The sequence below is a fragment of the Phalangium opilio genome, unplaced genomic scaffold, assembly GCF_054372755.1.
Source record: "Phalangium opilio isolate 3A_F unplaced genomic scaffold, DU_Popi_V2 ptg000073l_1, whole genome shotgun sequence".
Classification (NCBI taxonomy): Eukaryota; Metazoa; Arthropoda; class Arachnida; order Opiliones; family Phalangiidae; genus Phalangium; species Phalangium opilio.
The window spans coordinates 2,512,018-2,534,279 of NW_028324183.1; the positions used below are offsets into that span (position 1 = coordinate 2,512,018).

General features: G+C 36.8%; 2 protein-coding genes across 2 annotated transcripts; both read right to left on the reverse strand.

Annotated features, from left to right (window-relative positions):
* Window positions 1–14,354: 14,354 nt before the first annotated feature.
* LOC149659308 (uncharacterized) lies at window positions 14,355–19,655 on the reverse strand. The gene is made up of 4 exons (XM_089844072.1): window positions 19,454–19,655; window positions 18,275–19,411; window positions 16,992–18,214; window positions 14,355–14,483 (listed from the first exon to the last, which is right to left on the reverse strand). The coding sequence occupies exons 1-4, from the start codon at window positions 19,653–19,655 to the stop codon at window positions 14,355–14,357; spliced, it is 2,691 nt and encodes an 896-aa protein (XP_089700198.1).
* Window positions 19,656–19,900: 245 nt separating this feature from the next.
* Window positions 19,901–21,472, reverse strand: LOC149659309 (uncharacterized). Its single transcript, XM_089844073.1, has one exon. The coding sequence runs from the start codon at window positions 21,470–21,472 to the stop codon at window positions 19,901–19,903; it is 1,572 nt and encodes a 523-aa protein (XP_089700199.1).
* Window positions 21,473–22,262: the final 790 nt, after the last annotated feature.

The following is a 22,262-nucleotide window of genomic DNA, read 5'->3' on the forward strand; positions in this document are numbered from 1 at the left end:
GACTAATCATGCATGTTCTATATCTTAATAAATTAAAAACCCACGATGATTTACCACACATGCTAGAGCCTGCGCATAACATCTGAGAGGGCGCTACAAATTTTATTCGACACGCCATGGTTAATAAATGTAATTGAAATGACACAAAAAATTCAACACTTGAATATTATACTGCTCAGTTCGAATTGCATATATTTTGAGTAACATTTTTTCTACCTTTCGAATACGATCTTTAAACCTTAGCGCATTGTAAAGGGCGTAATTACGTCTATCTTCGATAGGTATTTCAAACACAGTTACATTTGGTGAAAATGTACATTCTTTATAGATCTACTCATCCTGAGTTGTCTCTGTTAAGTAACCATATGCAAATGTATTAAAACCCTTAACTACGCGCTTGTTAAATGTATATCCAAATGTCTTTTCCATTTTTTAATTTATTATTGTTGCCGTATATTTATCTCTACGTACATTAAAAGGAACGGCTACTTTAATTCTTTTTGACTGATTATGAATACTTTCAAATATAGAGTCAAAATTTACAATATTTTCATTTATTCGATTTTGAAGACTTATGCCCTTTACTTTCACGATAGTTTTGTTGTCTGTAGTTTTCAGGGCGTAACTTTTTGGAGCATTGCAAACAAATTCTAAAATTGATTCCTCTCCCAGTTCGTTTACCCAACACCCCAAGTTAATACCAGTGGGGGGTATGTAGTCCCCCTCTTTTGCAACAAAGATTACGCTATCAGTAGCCATATAAAGTTCACGCTCATTCAACTTTGCAAGTGTTTCATAAAGAGTTAATCTACCATAACATGAAACAAAGCTGGCAACATATGGGATCCCCTTATAATATGTGGGTTGAAACTCGTCCTTAAAACTATACGTTAACAAACATAGCTCTTCGTTTAGGGGCCTTAAATCTATAAGTTCTTTTGTGTCGTCTACTAAAATGCCAATTAGATCTTTATAATCATCTATTATGATAGACTTTGGTTTGTTAGTATTTAATCCAAATTTTCTTCATAGTGAGTTCAAACAAATTTTTGAGATTGCTCTCATAGCAGGGTTCCTCATCCATTTCGATTTTGATTCCTTCAGTCTCATAAATTGAATCTAAATATTCCCTCTTTTCTTCGAAGGTTTTTACTGAGGAGGGGAACCCCGAGTTGGCCTGCTTAATCTTTAAAAATTTATTTACGTAACCACCGAAAAGTCCGTCGCTTACACCTTTTTCATATTTGAAAGTTTCTTTATAATGATGCACTTCTGATATTTTTAAAAGTTTGTAACCCATTTCCATAGCTTTATAAATTGCTGGGGTACACCACACGCCCGAAATTGACCTTTCACCATCGCTATGACTACAAAGTTCAGTATTTTCTTCGATTACACAAGATTTACATAAAGGAAAATACAATCGCCCATTATGTCTGTAGGGTAATACAGGAATGTACAGACCATATGGGGGTAACAATTTCGCCGACATGATTCCAAAATAAGCGTCTTTCCGATAATCAAAATTGAATTGAATCATCTCAGGGAAATGTTTCGGGTAAATACCATATTTATTTTGACTAGGGTATAAAGACATAATGTCAAAATATAAAATACGTTCATTTTTACTTGGATCTGCTTTATAGTATAACTTTAGGGGTTCGCATCGTCCTCCATAAAGCGCTGATCTTGATAAGATAGGGTCACATACTTCGACTGAATTACAAAATTCCCTAAAATCTGAATTTTCAGCCATCAGTTTATCGTAATCACATTCCCACATAGTAATGATCTCAGTCCTATTATGAAGCTCTTTAATGTATTGTATTCTATCAAGTCCTTTTTCGTAAATAACTTTATTGGTTTCCTTAACTACGCTATTCCACTCACTTCCTTCGTAACACTTTTTACACGCGTGAGTTAAACAGCCCATGAATTCTAAAATTATTTCCGGGTCTCTACAATAACCATCAACTGCATATGGAGAAGAGAATAAACTACTAAAGGTTGTTGCTAGAAGGATTTTTCTTCGAATTATGACTCAACGCAACAATTAACTTTGAAGTCTAATGAGACTTATATATGCTTTACTATACTTAAACTATCTTTGCCAAAAAATCTAATATCACCTCCGTCATACATTGTATAGATAGTAGTTATTGGAAAAATAGACCTATAGTTTCACACGGAAAGATCACAGGTAACATTAGGTCGATTGGTAGCGTAATGGCTGCTAAATATGGAATTCGAAAGATCCTGGTTCGATTCCAGTTATCGGTAAGTAACCTTTCAATCGACCTAATGTTACTTTTGGCAAATATTTTTATCTAATTATTATAGTTATTAACTTTTAAGCATCTCTTCATATATTGAAAATCAATATGGAATCTCGTTCACCCATGTCTTTGAGATCCATGGCCGTTAGAGCGTTAGTAGTAACAATGGAATTCGTTTTAGCTAATACGGAGCAAACCTTTAATGATATTAAGAAAACAGTTCCTCGCCAACTTTGGGAGTATCTGAACGGGTATTTTGGAAAGCGGCTATTGGTGAACGAGGGAACCTGGGCGAAGAAGATCTATATCCCGAAGAAATTCCAAATTGGCTTTTTATCACAGAATCAGAAATTGAATTCGAAGTGGATAATCGCTTGACTTTTGCTCAATTTCACGCTACGCAAAGGAATAGAGTTACCATCCCTTTCTTTTTATTGGATGGGTACCACCACATAGAATATGACTATTTTTAAAAAACATAGACAAAAGGTGAAAGGAAATGCCAACGTACAGTTTGCAGAGACTGTTTTGTCTTTTGTAGCGATATGGACGAACCAAATACTAAATATCTAGCGGTAAAAACTCATACAGCAGTGCATCGAGACGACATGATGGTAGAAGTAATTTGGGACGTTCAGAAACGTTTCTGTAGTAATTGCATAAAAAACCTTTATTTAATATGTATCGGTACGCGACAATTTGGTCTCGCCGTTTTGGTCTTGCCGATTTGGTCTCGCTGTTTTGGTCTCGCCGTTTTGGTCTCGGGACAAATGGGTTTCGGGACAATTGGGTCTCGGGACAATTGGGTCTCGGGACAATTGGGTCTCGGGACAATTGGGTCTCGGGACAATTGGGTCTCGGGACTATTGGGTCTCGGGACTATTGGGTCTCGGGACTATTGGGTCTCGGGACTATTGGGTCTCGGGACTATTGGGTCTCGGAACTATTGGGTCTCGGGACTATTGGGTCTCGGGAAAATTGGGTCTCGGGACAATTGGGTCTCGGGACAATTGGGTCTCGAGACAATTGGGTCTCGGGACAATTGGGTCTCGAGACAATTGGGTCTCGGGACAATTGGGTCTCGGGACAAATGGGTCCCGGGACCTAACCCAACCCAACCTTGTTTGAAGGTAAGAAGATTATTTATATGAGTATTAAAAGCCCGCCTCTTACAACGAACAATTTATTAGCAATAATAGAAATATTTTGGATGGTGTCAGACAATTAATAGGAGAATATTTTGAAAAGGTGGCAGCTAATTAATTGGAGAATATTTTGGAAAAGGTGGCAGCTAATTAATTGGAGAATGTTTTGGAAAAGGTGGCAGCTAACTATTAGGAGAACATTTTGGAAAAGGTGGCAGCTAATTAGTAGGAGAATGTTTTGGAAAAGGTGTCAGATAATTAATAGGAGAATGTTTTGGAAAAGGTGTCAGATAATTAATAGGAGAATGTTTTGGAAAAGGTGTCAGATAATTAATAGGAGAATAATATGGAAATGGTGGCAGCCAATTAATTATAGAATATTTTGGAAAAGGTGGCAGCTAAGTATTAGGAGAATATTTTGGAAAAGGTGGCAGCTAATTAGTAGGAGAATGTTTTGGGAAAGGTGGCATCTAATTAATTGGAGAATATTTTGGAAAAGGTGGCAGCTAATTAATAGGAGAATATTTTGGAAAAGGTGGCAGCTATTTGGTAGGAGAATGTTTTGGAAAAGGTGGCAACGAATTATTGGAACCATTGTTTTGGAAAAGGTAGCAACGAATTATTTGGACCATTGCTTTGGAAAAGGTAGCAACGAATTATTTGGACCATTGCTTTGGAAAAGGAGATAACTAATTAGGTAACCAAATAATCACGAGACCAAATAATCACGATACCAAATAGTCCCGAGACCAAATAATCACGATACCAAATAGTCCCGAGACCAAATAATCACGATACCAAATAGTCCCGAGACCAAATAATCACGATACCAAATAATCACGATACCAAATAGTCCCGAGACCAAATAATCACGATACCAAATAGTCCCGAGACCAAATAATCACGATACCAAATAGTCCCGAGACCAAATAGTCCCGAGACCAAATAGTACCGAGACCAATTAGTCCCGCGACCAAATCGGCAAGACCAAAATGGCGAGACCAATTCGGCGAGACCAAATTTTCCTGTTCCGAATATGTATAGTGAGGAATTGTTCGCATAATACCGGCTGGCATACTATTAGCAATCGTAGATCATTTACATTTAGAGACCAAGAATAGGTAACGCATACTAAAGTGGCTCGTGTATCTTTTTTAAATTAATTTTTTTTCACGGATATGAATAATATGTATTGTAAATTGTAATATAATAAACTTAAATTCTCAGTCAGCTACATTGTTTTCATTTCTAGAGAAAAGGGTTTTACATCTCGCATTCCTAGCGAAAGGGTTTTTGCAGCTACAATTTCCAGTTAACAGGATGGTGTGACTTTTGTTTCATAAGAAAAGGGTTGGATTTTCTGCCGTTTGAGACAACTAAATAGATTAAGCTCTATACGCATTGGTAATTTAACTGAAGAGGAGGAGGATGAATTCGTTTATTTTTTTCGTTCATTACCCATTTTTGTCATGTATATTGATTTTATTTTAGTGGCTAACACCCTGGCACGTTTATAACTCATAACGATAGTTCACTTTTAGAATATTTTTCTTGAAATTTATTAAAGTGCACATTTCAAAAACTAGGCACCCCAAAACTATTTTAAAAATAGCAAAAAAATGTTACCTTTCAATGTGAATATATGTATTCCTTATTTAAGTTGATGATCACAAAAACAAACGTGGTTTTTTACTCGAAAATTACACGCTTGAAACCACTATATCCACACAAATTATATTTTGCACTCGTACTTAAAACCAAGTTGAAAACAAAAAGCCTTTTTAAAAATTTTTGACCATTTTTCCATTGAAATTTTTGCTAACTTGTAAGACCTCTAAATGACCGTCTTAAACTGAACTCTAAGAATCTCCCGATTCCAAGAAGTGCTTGTAACAGTAAAATCACGCTATAAACATAGGTCTTTCCATTTATATTTTATATAGCTATCTTGTAATATTCCATAAGAACAGGACGTGAATTTGTAAATATCGCTTTCGTTCTATGCCATTAGGAAATGCTTACGCCGTCGACCCTCAATAAATAATCTAACTTTATCAATAGAAGTTTGTAACAAACAGTCCCAATATAACAATAAAAAATCATTAGAGTGAAACTTAAGGCAAATATGACGTCATTCGTCGAACAGTTATTATATAGCCGCATTGATTGGTTCAATTAGATATGACGTCATTCGTATTACTTTTTTTTGGAGATCACCTAAACTTTGAGGAAAAACTATATTAGGTAGGAACTCAAAGTCGAAATCGTCATTTCTTAACCGCTTTAAAATGAACCAAGTTCACAATATTTCGGAGAAAGTAGAAGTTTGGGTTGGCAATGTCACGACCCCAAAGGTATATTTTAGACGTACTGGCACTCGTGTACAAATATCATTAAAGAAACACGTTTGGTCTAATATTTGGGAGTTTTCAAACGAAATCGACGCTTTCTTCAAAGGAAATTCGCCGAGGTTTTCCGTCTGGCTACATCCAACTACTACCAATTTAAAGCTAGAATGCTTCGTAAACCGGAAAGGTCATATATTTGACATTAGAAAATACACGAGAGGATGTCGAGAAAAATACAACATTTTGTACGCTACAAGCGGGGGCATTTCTTTTAACCAATCTAGTTGGGATTATTTGAAGAAAATTAAAGCCCTCATAGACTTAGAGCTACACGAAAAAACAAGAGCCGTTGAAACTATGAGAGAAGCGATTCTGAAAAACGTAACGGAAATCTTATTGGAGATGACCCAATGCTGCGACAATAGCTCTTGCCAAAACAAAATAGCCCACGATATTATGTGCGAGTCCGAAGAAACTGACTGGAACGAAAGGGTCGAAAAAAACCTAGTGAAAGCTTTAAAAGTAATTAACTACGATAATGTCATTGAAAAGTTTCGCAAAGATTTTGGTACTAATCTACCTATTGATGAACCATTTCTTTACAACTACATTGTAAACGATGTAAATGATTTAAAAACTAAACTGATATATATTTGAAGGCATTGAATAAAACGTATTATAGCCAGTTCGTGTTATTGAATAAATAATCCCTATTACTGATTAGACACACGCAAGGTATGAAAACAGAAAGGTTAAGGTTTGATGTTACCGAGGAAAAACACCTCTTAATTCTTTAAAAGGACAGTCTCAGGATAAAAAACTAAAGGGATAGTCTCAGTATAAAATCTCAGTAAATAGTAAGAATTTAACAATAGAATTTTCCCTGGAATTGAATAGTACGAAACTAGCGCCGCGCGCGGAGTTAAAATGGGGGAAGGAACTCGCGGCGCGCGCGGGGAACCCCGCGGGGGTGAGGGGGGTAAGGAACTCGCGGGGAACTCGCGAAGATTCACCGCGGCGGTGGCGGCGTGCTCCAGTTCCCACGCTCCAGTTCCCATGACCCAGTTCCCATGACCCAGTTCCCACGCACCTACTTTATACCTCTACCGTGGTACGAAATGTAGCCCTATACTACTCACCATGGCGCTCGAAATGTGAAGGAAATTGCGAACCAAAGTACTTTAGCGCTATCATATAAGTCTACAGCAGTTTTACTGGTTGCGAATAGACGTAAAACAAGCCTGTCGGGACCCTTCCCTTCAGTTGTAATCGATTTTTAGCTGCAAGTTTTAAAGACTTTTTCGATTATGTTCTGTGAGTGTGTATGTTGTGGATGTTAGATAGACGAAAAGACCTTTTTAGCTAGATGTGGTAAGAACTTGTACATGTACCTAAACCGGGAGCAGATGACAAAACAGTTGGACCATCTCAGATGTTAATTTAGCAAGTCAGAAAAGCGTGTATTCAGATAAATTACAGCTTAATATTTTTGTAAGGGATGAGTACAAGTTGGGAATCCAAAATAAACCTCTCCAAGTCGAGACGCAATTTAGAGGCTATTTTTAAATGTTAAAAAAAATATAATTGATATTTATTAATTTAATCGTCATTAATTTACCTTAATTCTAGTTAAATCGTTTTAAGGAACTTTATTCCTAAAATAATTTTAAACATAGCTATTGTTGACGTTTGAACTCAAGCGTAAGCCTCTTTAATTTTTTTTGGAAATTTAGGGTATATAAGGCGACTGATTCACAATAATTGATAGGAAAACCCGCAATGACCCTGCAAAGCATCTGAAACGCGCCTGCAATGATCCTGCAAAGAATCTGAAATGAACCTGCAATTATCCTACAAAGTATCTGAAATGCACCTGCAATGATCCTGCGAAGTATCTGAAATGCACCTGCAATGATCCTGCGAAGTATCTGAAACGCATCTGATATTATTCCACAAAGTATCTAAATCGCACCTGCAATGATCCTACAAAGAATCTGAAACGCGGCTGCAATGACCCTGCAAAGTATCTGAAACGCACCTGCAATTATCCTACAAAGTATCTGAAACGCGGCTGCAATGATCCTACAAAGTATCTGAAACGCACCTGCAATTATCCTACAAAGTATATGAAAAGAGCCTGCAATGATCCTGCAAAGAATCTGAAACGCGCCTGCAATTATTCTACAGAGTATCTGAAAAGCACCTGCAATGATCCCTCGAAGTATCTGAAAAGCACCTGCAATGATCCTGCGAAGTATCTGAAACGCGGCTGCAATGATCCTAAAAAGTATCTGAAACGCAGCTGCAATGATCCTAAAAAGTATCTGAAACGCACCTGCAATTATCCTACAAAGTATATGAAAAGAGCCTGCAATGATCCTGCAAAGAATTTGAAACGCGCCTGCAATTATTCTACAGAGTATCTGAAAAGCGCCTGCAATTATCCTACAAAATATATGAAATGCTCCTGCAATTATCCTAAAAATATCTGAAAAGTACCTGCAATTATCCTACAAAGTATCTGAAACGCGCCTGTAATTATCCTACAAAGTATCTGAAATTCGGCTGCAATGATCCTAAAAATTATCTGAAAAGCACCTGCAATGATCCTACAAAGCATCTGAAACGCGCCAATAATGATCCTGAAAAGTATCTGAAACGCGACTGCAATTGGCCTACGAAGTATATGAAAAGCGCCTGCAATTATCCTAAAAAGTACCTGAAACGCGCCTGCAATGATCCTGAAAAGTACCTGAAACACGCCTGCAATTATCCTAAAAAGTATCTGAAACGCGCCTGCAATGATCCTGAAAAGTACCAGAAACACACCTGCAATTTGCCTACAAAGTATATGAAAAGCGCCTGCAATTATCCTAAAAAGTATCTGAAACGCGCCTGCAATGATCCTGAAAAGTACCAGAAACACACCTGCAATTTTCCTACAAAGTATATGAAACGCTCCTGAAAAGTATCTGTAATGCGCCTGCAATTATCCTAAACATTATCTGAAAATCACCTGCAATTATCCTACAAAGTATCTGAAACGCGCCTGTAATTATCCTACAAAGTATCTGAAACGCGCCTGCAATTATCCTACAAAGTATCTGAAACGCGCCTGCAATTATCCTAAAAAGTATCTGAAAAGCATCTGCAATTATCGTACAAATTAAAGTATCTGAAACGCGCCTGTAATGGTCCTTAAAAGTATCTGAAACGCGGCTGCAATGATCCTGCAAAGTATTTGAAACGCGGCTGCAATTATCCTACAAAGTATCTGAAACGCAGCTGCAATGACCCTGCAAAGTATCTGAAACGCGCCTGCAATGATCCTACAAAGTATCTGAAACGCACCTACAATAATCCTGCAAAGTATCTGAAACGCATCTGCAATTATCCGACAAAGAATCGGAAATGCACCTGCTATTATCCTACAAAGTATCTGAAACGCGCCTGCAATGATCCAAGAAAGTATCTGAAACGCGCCTGCAATTTTCCTACGAAGTATATGAAACGCGCCTGCAATTATCCTAAAAAGTATCCGAAACAAGCCTGCCATTATCCTACAAACTTAGCAATTTCTGACTGTAACATGCATACAATATATCTGGAAGGTACAGTACCTGTAATGAGCCTACAAACATCCTGATTTCTTCGGTAGTTACTATTTCCCTTCTGTTTTCTAGCTGTAAGGTAGCTATTTTATGACTCTAGAGTAGCTAAATTTTGTATACTGCTGTACTGAGTTTTCCAACGGAAGATATTTCTCCTGCAAAACGTCTAAAATGTTCTGCATTGCTCTCTGGAATGCATCTTAATTTTGTCTGAAGTTAAACCTTTTTCAGGTTTATTCCAGTATTTTTCCAGAATATTCCAGTTTATTTGCAATATATTGCAGATTCTAAAAAATCTAAATAACAGCAAAATGCAGCCGTAAATTTTTGTACGGGCGCGCTGGCACAGCGCTGAGCACCGTGACGTCAAAATTCAAAAACAAAATCCCGTTATGTATGACACTGCTAACAGCGCTGGACTCTGCTGAACGCGGCCCAGATTTCCACCATGATTATAAAATCTAAGCCTAATTATTTAAAAGTGTATTTAACTTTCGGCTCACTCTGAACCGTTAATGTCTCTGCATTACAGAAACGAAAACCAAACGTTTACTTTTTGGTTCACTAGGCCTATTGACAGATTAAAATTCATTTAACCAACATAGTAGCTTTCTTCTTGTAATCACTTTAGAAAGGATTATGCTATAAACAGATGTAGTATAGCTTAAGTAATATATAAACATACATTTCAAATAATAATATAAAAAATATTCTTGGGGTATCAAAATGAAACAGAGCTTTATAGCTACAAAACCACTAAAGGCATCGAAATTACGAAAAATATTTCCATATATTAATTTTGCTTTATGAGAAAACCAAATATTAAGGTTTTGTAGGATTTCTTTCCACAAAACACAAAGCGATCTGCTAACGCGGTGCACTAGTGTAACAACGGACGGACACACACAGACTAAAGCATAGACTGCTTTTTAACTCTTTCTGTTTTAATTTTGAGTTGAGAAACAAGATTATCTTAAATATTAAAATAAATATAATTAATATTAAATATTTTCTTCGTTAGTTGTTCGCCTTATTGATCGTTACATCGCGTTGATAAAGAACAATTAAACATTCTTGAGAGACTTGACTAATATTGGCGTTTGAAATGAAGCATACGCCGGTTGCTTCGCCTTACTCAAATAGGTAGTATATAAAGGTTTCGATTCGAAGCTATGGATAAGAACAGCGCAATTGCGTGAACCTTTGGTGGAAGCCCCGCCATTGGGAGGCCGGACGTTTCTCGTAACCCTGGCCGATCGCCGCGTATGTCTTAACCTAGGAGGATATAGGGGTGAAGGAGTCTTCGACTGCCCGATTTCCCATTGAAACGCGCTTACGGATTATCGGCCGTGGTTTTCCCCGTTCTCTCTCGTTTTGGGAGATTCATAGCCGCGCAACTAGTTCCGCGCACATCGTCATCGGGCGTCGTCTTTTCTTCTGAATTCATTTTTGGTAAAGGCTCCATTTTTTAGTGCTTTAACGGAACATTTATCATTATTTCATTTTTTATTAATTGTAAATTATTTGTTCTTTGATAAAACTGTTGTAGAGGGTACGCTTTTTTACTCTATCCCTAAACCAAAAATTAAAGTAAAAAAATGTTTAAGATGGCTTAAAGCCTGTGGGAGAGTAAAGTTAACACCCGATAACATTAAAAAATATCATTCTTTCCGCAAATCTCTTACTTTTTACAACGCCGCCTACATATAGGCGGTGTTGCTTCTAAGGCCTAAGCTAGCATGAAAAACCCGCTCTTGTTTGAATTGGGATTTGCATGGTCACGTGATACGCGTAACCAAGGTCACTAGGTGCGCGTGAACGAATCTCCCATGGGAGAGGCCGAAACCTGAGCACTAAGAACGGGCAGTCGAAGACTCCTTCACCCCTATATCCTCCTAGTCTTAACCTTAAGGATGATGTTGGAGTAGAAGCCAGGTGTGCAGACTGGTGTCCATGTGGGATGGACAAAAACAAAGACCAGAAGATGGTGGTGTAGAAGCCAGGTGTACAGACTGGTGTCCATGCGGGATGGACAATGACCAGAAGATGGTGGTGTTAGAAGCCAGTAAGTACAGACTGGTGTCTATGTGGGATAGACTAAAACATCGCCCAGAAGATGGTGGTGCTAGAAGCCAATGAATACAGATTGGTGTACAGACTGTTAAACAAGTCTTTGCGCGTTGCGTTTTTCGCACATATTTTACTATATTTCAAAAACTATTAGAGCTAGCGCTCTGGAATAAAGTGCGTTATAAAAGTTTTGCATTCCTCTTTCATATTTTACCCGTTCCACAGTTGTCCTTTGCATAGTTATGCGGAAACCGGAAATGTCAAAATTATTAACTTTGAAAATATTGGATTCTCGAGGATATAAATGCGATTTTCGGATTCCTTGGGGTCGATTCATATTTGAAAAGTTTTCACCAGATTCAATTCGGATGAATAGATCACGAGTAATCAGCCTTTATTCAAAATCTGGCAAACTTGGTTAGATTGGCGATAATTCATAATCGGGTAGCGAATCTTTGTCGTAATAATGCTTGTTAGATGTTATGACACTTTATGCATATATATATGATTGGTCTTGTGGCGCAATTTTATGTGTGTTAAATGGCTTATATTTTAAAATATTATTAGGATTCCCCTAAAATAGATCTATATGTCCTTACCATAGATCTAAAATTATTAAGTTGAATATCTGTAAATATTTTTTGGTTTTATGCATTAAATATTTCCAAGATACCTATGCTTGACTCTCATTTAACAAACTTAACATCAAACGCGGAAATATTTTTGGCTCAGAAATTTAATAAGCCTCGTGAATGCTAAACACTCGTTGGCCTCTACTTACTGCAAAATTAACCATAAACTAGTGTTTGGGAGGTTGGACCAAAAGTGAAATAGGGTTACAACCGTCCCTCTCCCATAAAACCCTAACCAAAGAAGAAAAAGATCTATACAGTCAAAACTTGAGTTCAACGCTAATGATGCCTTGTTTATAGATTTTCATTTGTTTAACACATAAAGTAGTTGATTTTCTACAACCTTAATTTGAGTTCAGCACTAGGGGCGCTTCAAATGCACATTATCATTTGTTTCACCTTTGAAGTAATAGTAAATCATCCTTTTTAAATCTAATGTTTTGGTCCATCAATAGATTTCGCAAAAATAAAAGGAAGCCAGAAGCACAAAATGTAAGAAAAGTTAGGTTTCGACCAAAATTTACCGTATATTTTAAAGCACTATATAGTATGTGTTCGCTGTACTTTCTAGTGATGCCATAAACTTTATTGAGAATCCGTTCCACCTCTCTATACCCCAACAGTTCCAAACTGAAAATATTATGCAATATATCCATTAGTAGCATGACAAAAATAATCACGACACTAAAGGGGGAGTTTTTCCAAGAAATTACATTATGTTCCGCCAACTAATAGCTTTTGACAACGGCCACTTGATAATAGTAGAGTGAAATATAGACCGATTGGGAAAACGTTAATATCCGCCCCTTAATACTCGCGGAAACCACAGGATGTTTTACTTTCAAAAGCAACATGTAGATGGCGGGAATATCTACTATTTGGCGCAAAATTTAAAATGCTTCGTTTTGATGTTACTACAGACATTTTTAGTTCAAGTTTTAATAAATATATAAATTATCGTGTTATTTTACGGATTTTGAAATGTTTTTCACCAATTTTTAAACACAACTTACAAGTAGCTTATTACTAAAGAAAAACAGTTAATATGTTTAAGTTCATTAGTTTTGAATTTTTAAAGTTATAGTTATGGGCGTAGTTCTTCTTAAGGATTTTAATTTATTATTTCTTAAATAACTACATGTTGTAAGTGAGCAAACCCGTGTTGGTGAAACAACGAAATTGATATTTAGTTACTGCAATTAGCAAATTATAGTGACGTTCGGAAACGATGATTTAAATTTATGGGTATACCAAGTGTGGGTGGCGTAGCGGTTAGCGCTTTCGCCTCGATTCCGGACTGTGGCACCGGGTGAAAAATCTGGGAAGAAATCCTTCTGCGTAGAGTTTGCAAGTTCTCTCCCCGCTTGTTAAAAGGAGTTTTCCTCCGCGGTCTAACCCGGTCTCTCCTTTCCATCAAAATTTGCAGAGGTTAACGGTAATAGTTAGTATAGGGCGCTGTCGGTTAGCTGTGGCATAGGGGCTAGCCACCACCCCTCTATGCATTGTATAGCCGTTAGATAAGAGGCAATAAGTCGCAAGATGACTTGGTCCAATTAGCTAGCTGAACTATTTACTTTTAATGGAAAATGTCGGCACTTGCGTCTTTGCAACAGCGTTGCTGATTATTTTGATTGATCAAAAAATCGTATTTTTTATTTAAATCGGATTTTTTGGATATATTTGATTTATTGATTTTTATTGAACTACTAGTTAATAAATTACCAACATGAAAACTTTTGAGTCAAAATTAACAAAAAGCAAAATAATCATGACATTTTAGCAGCTATTGGATATTTTCTACTAAGTTATTCTTATTGTTACTATTCTAATGCTGGTAAAAAAGACTAGCGTGACCGCTATTTTATTTCCTAGCCTATTTCAAATCTTACTCCAGTAAAAATTGACCACATGAGTGGCAAGACAAACTTGAGTTCTGAAAAAAACTTAAACTGAAATATGCCAAAACCATGAGTTTTTAATTATAGGTCTTTTCTAGTAAAGTTTCTTAAACTATTTCTTGGAATCTTTGAAAACATTTAAAAAAAATAAATACTTGATTTTAATCAAAAGATTTAAAAAAATCATTTGATTTAAATAAGTGATTTAAATCAAACAACCCTGCTTTGCAAGGTAACCAATGAAAGACCTATAGTTTTGTAATAGCTACTTTGTTTGAACAATAATTTTCATTGGAATTGTTGCGTTTAATTCCAGGATAAGTCTAGGTCTTTGTAAAGTGCGGCGCTTAGAGTCAATTAAAGAGGCCATAAAGTTAAGTAATAACGATTATGATATTCCCGCCATCTAGAAGTTGCTGTTGAAAGTGAAACATCCAGTCGTTTCCGCTCATTTCCATGGGCGCAACTTTACATTTCCCCACTAGGTCTACATTCCACTCTCGCTAAGAGAGAAGATAAACACATTGGATGCTTCTATGAAATAAAGATTTTGCAATATTTTGGGTGTTTAATTTTCCTTAGTCATTAGGTTTTACTTGAAATATTTAACGAGTTATGAAATTTTTGTTTATCCTAGTATGTCACTGAACCATGAAAAACCCTATAAATTTCTGGATATTTCAAGTACTTGATACTTAGATTATCAACTAAACAGTTAATAATTGTAAAGCAATTTAATTTCGAATTTAAACTTACGTGACGTTTTCAATATTTGGAAAAATCTATGAAGAAAACAACCAAATGTCGCCTTTATACAGGGAATGTTGTCGATTAAGAATATTCTTTTGAAATTTTTCATTTTCCTGTGTAAAAAGACAACAGAATTTTCAATTCAGTACAATAGTTAGCTTGAAATACTAGGCAAGAACAACAATACCAATAATGCATCACTCTGGTTATATAGAAATCTACTTAGTATGTGTGTATAAAAATTCTAATCAATACGGAACTTTTGTGTTTTTCTGTAAAAGTGGATACGTGGGTCGTGCAAAACGTAAAAAGGAAATTTACGGAACATCGAAATTTTTAACCGCATAAAAGTGAATAAATATACTTGTTCGTGACCTTCATTATACCATTAATACTAAATTTAAACCAAAACTTCGATTTTATATCTTACGTACTGGGTGATTTAAAATCCTTATTTTCAAGGTTCTGTAAAGAATTTAATGATTTAATTAAAATAATTTCATGTAAAAGCAGTTTCCTAAATATCAACCGTGGTTCATAAAAAACGGCTTAGCTCAAAACTGCTGCTTTAGGAATAGCAGCCGCTGTTTTAACAAAAGCTGCTAATTTTCTAGAAATTTCAGCTTCAGTATTTCAAAAAATCATGGTTTAACTATAGTTTTGAACCCTATAGTCTGCCTTACCTATTAAGTACAAATTCATATTCATCATCACAAACTAACCTTACCTCACCGAATTGCTAGGTGAGGGTATGTAATCAGACCTAGCTCTGCACTGCTGTTTTGTGTTTGTGTGTTTTTTGTGGGGTACTTCGTAAACAAGTGTGGCTAGAAATCGATAAATGCAACATCTGCTACGAATTTGGAGCTCGTTACGAGAAAAAAATGGGGAAAGAAGTACATTAGCGTTAAGCTATGCGAGTACATTACTTTTTCTGAATTCGCCTGGACGTAAAAGAAGTTTCACGGAGCCCGTGTTAAAAAAGGTGTCCTCTTCCGGCTCTTGGAAGTATTGGGAAAGAAACAACATTGGCATCGTCAAAGAATTTACCCTTAAAGTTTTGTATAATTTGATGGACAACTGTAGCAAAGCCCATTTGTTGAAAGAGCTCATAATTAAAATATTTTTTGTAAACACCGGTGTTTGGGGTTACCGCGGAGTGATAGTAGGCTAGAACAGATAGACTAAAAACCTTGGCCTAGAACATTTGAACAAAAAGATGAAAATTGGTACATGAGTTGTTTTTGAGCCAACAAAAACTATACTAAAATTTTCCTGATGTATAGCGTGATTTTTCGCCGCCATCTTGGAAAATGGCCTCGGGTAATGCCAGCTACAATGCATTCCATATTCGTCTTCCATATTCATGGTGCACATGATGAATGGAACCACATAAACATCATATTAAAATTTCACAGCTCTGTGTTCGATAGTTTGGTCACCTTATTGGAAAATGGCCACCGTGTATTGCGGAATACTATTATTAATTGAAGGGAGAGCTTATTTAATTTAAAGCTTACACTTAAAAACCGACTGAAAAATTTCTAAGTGATTTTTGCCTATTTGGCTAGGCGCTAAATATTTTCTAAGTATTTTTACTTTTTACCTATTTGGCTAGGTTCTAAATTTTACCACTTTTTTGTGGTGCTAAAGTGACGAGATCTTAAGGGTTTGAATTCTTAAAAGCAAGTGATTTTATTTGTACGATTTTTTACAGAGGAAAAGTAGTTTTTCTTTAAAGGGGACCACCCCCAGATCGAAAAACCCCGTTCGTATCACCCTCGTCGCAGGTTATTTTTCATTTGGAATCTTTTCAAGGTACCCCAATCTTACAAAAATAGTTTTCTTTTCTTGGGGGTTTTTTGGTTTCTCCACAACCTGTTTTCAAATTTTAGAGGGTGCTTTTTAAACGTTGGGTTTTATGATACAAAGGGGTGAGGGGTTACATTTAATTTTTTAACACTCCCCACAAAAGACTTTGTCTTTTTTACATTCAATTACACTTTTACAAATTAAAAAATTATATCAATGTTACAGAGTTTTTTTTTTATACATAGATTTCAAATCAAATTTTTAGTTAAACAATATTACCTTTTATGATTAGTTCACTATTTAAACATTTTATAACATGAATTGCATGCAATTTTAATCTTAATTTATTTCATTGAGTTAGTCTATTCATTTACTTCTAAAGAATATAGTAGCTGCACTGGCCTACGTATCTCATGGCCTTTATCGTTTTTGACTATGCATGATCTTACTTTTCCATCTCTTCCTATTATTACTTCGTTAATTAAGCCTAACTTCCACATTTGTTTTTGAACTTTGTCCTCGTGAATTAGGACTACATCTCCTTTTTTCATTTCTTTTTGTTTTTTATCTAGTTTACTGTTATGAGCCGATCTTAGTTCTAAGAGATATTCATTTCTCCATCTTTTCCATAATCTATCATTTAATGCTAATCGGCTTTTTTCCCTTTTACTAAATTCCTCTTTTGAGGCTGGTATCTTTTTGGCTAAATCAAGTTTTTGAGGGGGGAGGCAAGTCACTCTTTTTCCTATTAATAGGTGGGATGGCGTTAAGGGGCTTGGTTCTCCTATCTCGTTAAAAACGTATGTTATTGGTCTGGAATTGACCACGGCTTCCGTTTCTATAAGCATTGTTTCTAGTTCAGTGTAGTTCAGAGCCGCTTTACCCAAAAGTTTTTTCAATACAGTTTTTGTTGAGCTGACTAAACGTTCCCAATAACCGCCATGCCAGGCAGCTCTATCTGTGATAAAGCGCCACTCGATTCCTCTTTTTCCAAAAAAATTCAAAACTTCCGGATCTTTAATTACTTTCCAAATAGTTTGTAATTCTTTATCAGCTTTTTTGAAGGTCTTGCCATTATCACTGTATACCAGGTGGGGAATTCCCCTCCGTGATATCATCCGTGAAAATGCAAGTAGGAATTCGTGAGTACTAAGGGAAGCCACCAACTCTAAATGTAGGGCTCTTGACACAGCACACGTGAACAAACAGATATAAGCTTTTTCGCTTTTCCCTGCTATTTGTACGTAAATAGGCCCCGCAAAGTCGATCCCTATGGTTTCAAAACATGGAGTTTCCTCAATTCTTTCTTTCGGCAAATTAGCGAAAGGTGCGTCACCAGCTTTAGCAAGGTGTTTTTTACATAAATAACAGCCTTTGACTACACTTTTGGCCAACTGCCGACCAGAAATCACCCAATAGCGCTCACGCGCCTGAGTTATGGTGTCTTGGACACCTGAGTGATAAACTTGGTCATGGCTTCTTTTCATTATCAATTTTGACAGTTGTTGATTTTTAGCTAGAATGATTGGATGTTTTGTTGCATAGCTCATGCTACCTTCCTTTAATCGACCCCCTACTCTTAACACACCTTGGTCATCCAAAAAGGGCGATAGGTTCACAATTTTAGAGTTATTGCTAATTTGTTTTCCTTCCTCTAATGTTTCAATTTCCTCTAAATAATCTTGTTTTTGAGAAGCTCTAATCCTGTATAACTCAGCTCAATTTAGTTCACTTGTTTGGATGGGTCCTTTTACAACATTCGCTTTCTTATAGATTTGCGTATCTAAAAATCTAATCATGTAGGCTGTGATTCTTAGCACTTTTTGAAGAGAGCTAAATTTGTTTAGGTCAATTATTTTGTTTAGGTTTCGATTTTCGGTGCATCTAACAACCAAAGTTTCAACTTTTCTTTCCCTTTTAATTTCATCTAAATTTGGTTCTATTCTAGATTGGTCTTCCGAAAATTTAGGCCAAAATGTTTCATCCTTTACGAGCCAACTCGGTCTTTCTAACCATTGTTTCCCTTTTAAAAGATCCTCAACTTTCACCCCCCTTGTACCTTTATCCGCGGGGTTTTGTTCCCCTGGGCAGTGAGCCCAAGTTTCGGGGTTGGATAGTTGCTTGATTTCTTTGATCCTATTTGAAACAAAAGGTTTCCAGACTTCTGATGCACCCTTTATCCAATGAAGCGCAATCATTGAATCTGTCCACATATGAACATCTAGATTTTCCTCTTTGAAAGCCTCTTTGACATAAGTTAATAGCCTAGCTCCTATTGCGCAACCCATCAGCTCAAGTCTTGGGAGGGTAAGTTCTTTCAAGGGAGCCACCCTAGCCTTTGCGGTAACAAATGCCACTTTTACCTCCTTGTGGTTGATTACGTAACGAATGTAAATTACGGCACAGTACGCTTTCATGCTCGCATCACAAAAACAGTGCAGAGACATGTTCGTTACTTTATCAGGAGCTTCCTTGAAATAGCACCTGTCTATTGCCACTTTCCCAATTTGTGGTAATTCTTGGTACCAATGACTAAACGATTTTCCTAAATTTTCAGATAGCTCTTCATCCCAACTTACTTTTTCAATCCAAAGTGTCTGTAGTATCATTTTTGCTCTAATCGTATAGGGCGCTAAAATCCCCATGGGGTCGAAAACTTGTGCCACAATACTAAGGACACCCCTTTTTGTTTGCTTAATGTTGGGTAAGGTCTCAATAATTTTTGTGACTTCTAATGAGAATGTGTCTGCCCTTGGGTCCCAAATTAACCCTAATAGTTTTTGCGGTTCAGCTTCCTGTTTACCATCGAATGGTATGCCTGATCCCTTTGCCTTTGTATTTTCTAGTCTCCAAAGTTCTCTAAGCTTGTCTGAGTTTGTTTGCCATTTTCTTAATTTCATATTGGCCTAACTAATAACTTCTGCTACGTCTTTTGACAGCTCAAAGGCTTTAGGTACGTCAGTTTCTCCAGTAGTAACGTCATCAACGTATGTGTCTTGGTTGATTACCTCAACAGCTTTTGGTTTTACTTCTCTTAAACTTTCTACATTAATTTTAAGTGTGGCTGCTAGTAAGCACGTACTACTGGTTAAACCGAAAGCTACCCTTGCCATTCTGAGTACAATTAATTCATCCTCATTAATATTCCCATCTATTTCGTTGACCCATAGGAACCTAAACGAATCTCTATCTTCTTCGGCTAGGGCCACTTGCAAAAATGCCTTCTCAATGTCGGCAGTAATTACTATGACGTGTTTTCTAAAACGCAGTAGCAATAGTAAAAGTTCAGGATTTAGATTTGGGCCGCTACTTAAACAATCATTGAGGGACGGTTCCCCTTTAGCGTGGGCCGAACCATCTAGGACCACCCTGAGCTTGGTTGTGGGGTGATCTTTCTTCTGACTGCCTGGTGAGGTGCATAATAAGTGCCTGGGTTGTTATCGCCTATTTTTGGGTTTTCTACCTTTTCTACTATCCCTTTCTCTAGCTGGTCCATGATTACTTCTTTGTAATCATGATAGAATTCTGGGTCCGACTTAAATTTTCTAACTAAGGGTTTGAAACGTTGAATAGCTAGGGGGAGATTGTTTGGTAGGACCTCCTTTTCTAAATGCCAGGGAAGTTTAACATGGTACCTCCCATCTTTAAATTCTGTTGTTTGTTCAAAATTTTCCATGAACTCTGAATCCATGTCCTGATTTTTAGGGTTCCCATCTATACCTATGGCTTCGAGCTCAAAGAGGGATTTTAGCATATCTGATGTTTTTCCAATGTTAACTAATCCTACTCTAACAGCTGTGCTGTTTACTTGAAATACCGGACCGTTTTGAGCTCCTTGAATAACCCAACCTAAGTGTGTTTCTAAACAAACCATATTCTTACTAAATCTTTTAGTTTCCCCGGTGACTATTTCCCAATAGTGGTCCACTCCTATCAAAATTTCAATATTGGTTTCGCCTATTTTTGCTTGGCTAGGAGGATCACATAGTTTTAGACCCTTTTCGCTCATTAATTCCTCAATTTGGTGGAATTCATTAGTAGCCACGGCTTCACATAAATACGGTAGAACTATTGCCTGAATTTCTACCCTTTTATCTGGATCCACTTGGCTTTGTAAGACTACTTTCACTACCTTTCTGACCTCAGAGCTTGGATTTTTATTTGCAAAATTGTATACTGTTATTGTTTCTTGCCCTACCTCGGGTAAGTCTAATTTCTTTGCAACTTCTTCCCTAATAAAAGTAGCTTGTGACCCATTATCTAGAAGAATTCTTACGCCTAATTGTTTTTCTGGGTTCTGGGGATTTTGAGCTGTAGTTTTCGCAGTTTGCAACAGAACTGAACCTAATTCTACCTGAGATGAGGTTATTGTCATTGCGCTTACTCCGTTTTGTGCTAGATCTTTTTTAATTTCATTCCCGCCTACGTTTTGTTTGTTAGCCTTGTTTTGATTACAAATTGCTGCATTGGGACCACCATCGCAAATTTTGCATGTTTGATACCTAGAATTGCATTCGCTAGCCATATGACCCCTTTTTATGCAAATAAAGCATCGTTCTTGTTCGATAATTAACCTTCTTTTATCCTCTAAACTGTGTTTTTCGCAATTAGTAGAAGTATGACCTTCGTTTTCACAAAATATACAATAAAATGAACCTCTGTTTTGAAACTGGTTGAAACCATTGCTTTGCATTCTAAAATTACCATTATTTCTAAAATTTCCTTGACCAAAATTTCCCTGATTTTGCAAATATCTAAAATTTCCTTGATTTTTCTGTTTGTTTACGCTTGTTGTTAGGGCTGATGCTGAAGCTGTTTTTGGTCCGTTCTCTGACGGTTTGAATTCTTTTGGTTTTACTTTTTCTTTGTTTTTTGTTCCTAATGTAATTGAAATTTCTCTAGCTTCTATTTGTTTACCCAAAAAATCCATTAATTTCTCAATATCAAATTCCGTGTCATAAGACCCTGCCAAACTATATTGTCTATAAAAATGGTCAAATTACAGTTTTTGGCCAGAGTAGAGGACAATCAATTTCCACGGGTCCTTTTAGTAACCGACGAGGCACATTTTTCCCGGGATGGAATTCTGAACTATCACAACCACCACGAATGGCGCCAATTAAACCCACACGCAACTAGTGTTAGAAGTCACCAACAGCAATTTTCTTTAAACGTATGGTGCGGCATTGTCGGTAATCATTTACTAGGTCCGCATTTTCTTCCACCCAGACTAAATGGTGAAGCATATCTCACGTTCTTAAGAGACACTTTACCTGAACTACTCGAGGACATACCGTTAGCATTACTTCGTGACATGTGGTTTATGCACGACGGGGCACCCCCACATTTCAGCCGTGCAGTTAGAGAACATCTTAATGCTACGTTTAATTTGAGGTGGATTGGGCGTGGAGAACCAGTTGCGTGGCCAGCCAGATCTCCGGATTTAAATCCGTGCGATTTCTATCTTTGGGGCCATCTCAAAGACATCGTGTACAAGAATGAAGTCCGTGATGAGGAAGACTTGCGAAGACGAATTATTGAAGGTTGTCAAACAATCAGGAACATGCCAGGAATCTTCCAACATGTCCAAGAATCTTTCGAAAGACGGGTTCATGTTTGTCTTAACGCCGTTGGTGGACATTTTGAACAATACCTGTAACGTCCATGTTAACTTGTTAAGAATAAAAGTAATACCAACCGAAAGGTACCATGATACTTTG

Coding starts and splice junctions, on each gene's coding strand:
- LOC149659308 (XM_089844072.1), bottom strand. CDS start 19,655: ATGGCAAGGGTAGCTTTCGGTTTAACCAGTAGTACGTGCTTACTAGCA. Junction 19,412..19,453: donor AGACGTAGCAGAAGTTATTA/GTTAGGCCAATA, acceptor AAACAAACTCAG/ACAAGCTTAGAGAACTTTGG. Junction 14,484..16,991: donor TAATAGGAAGAGATGGAAAA/GTAAGATCATGC, acceptor CTTCTCTCTTAG/CGAGAGTGGAATGTAGACCT.
- LOC149659309 (XM_089844073.1), bottom strand. CDS start 21,472: ATGGATTTTTTGGGTAAACAAATAGAAGCTAGAGAAATTTCAATTACA.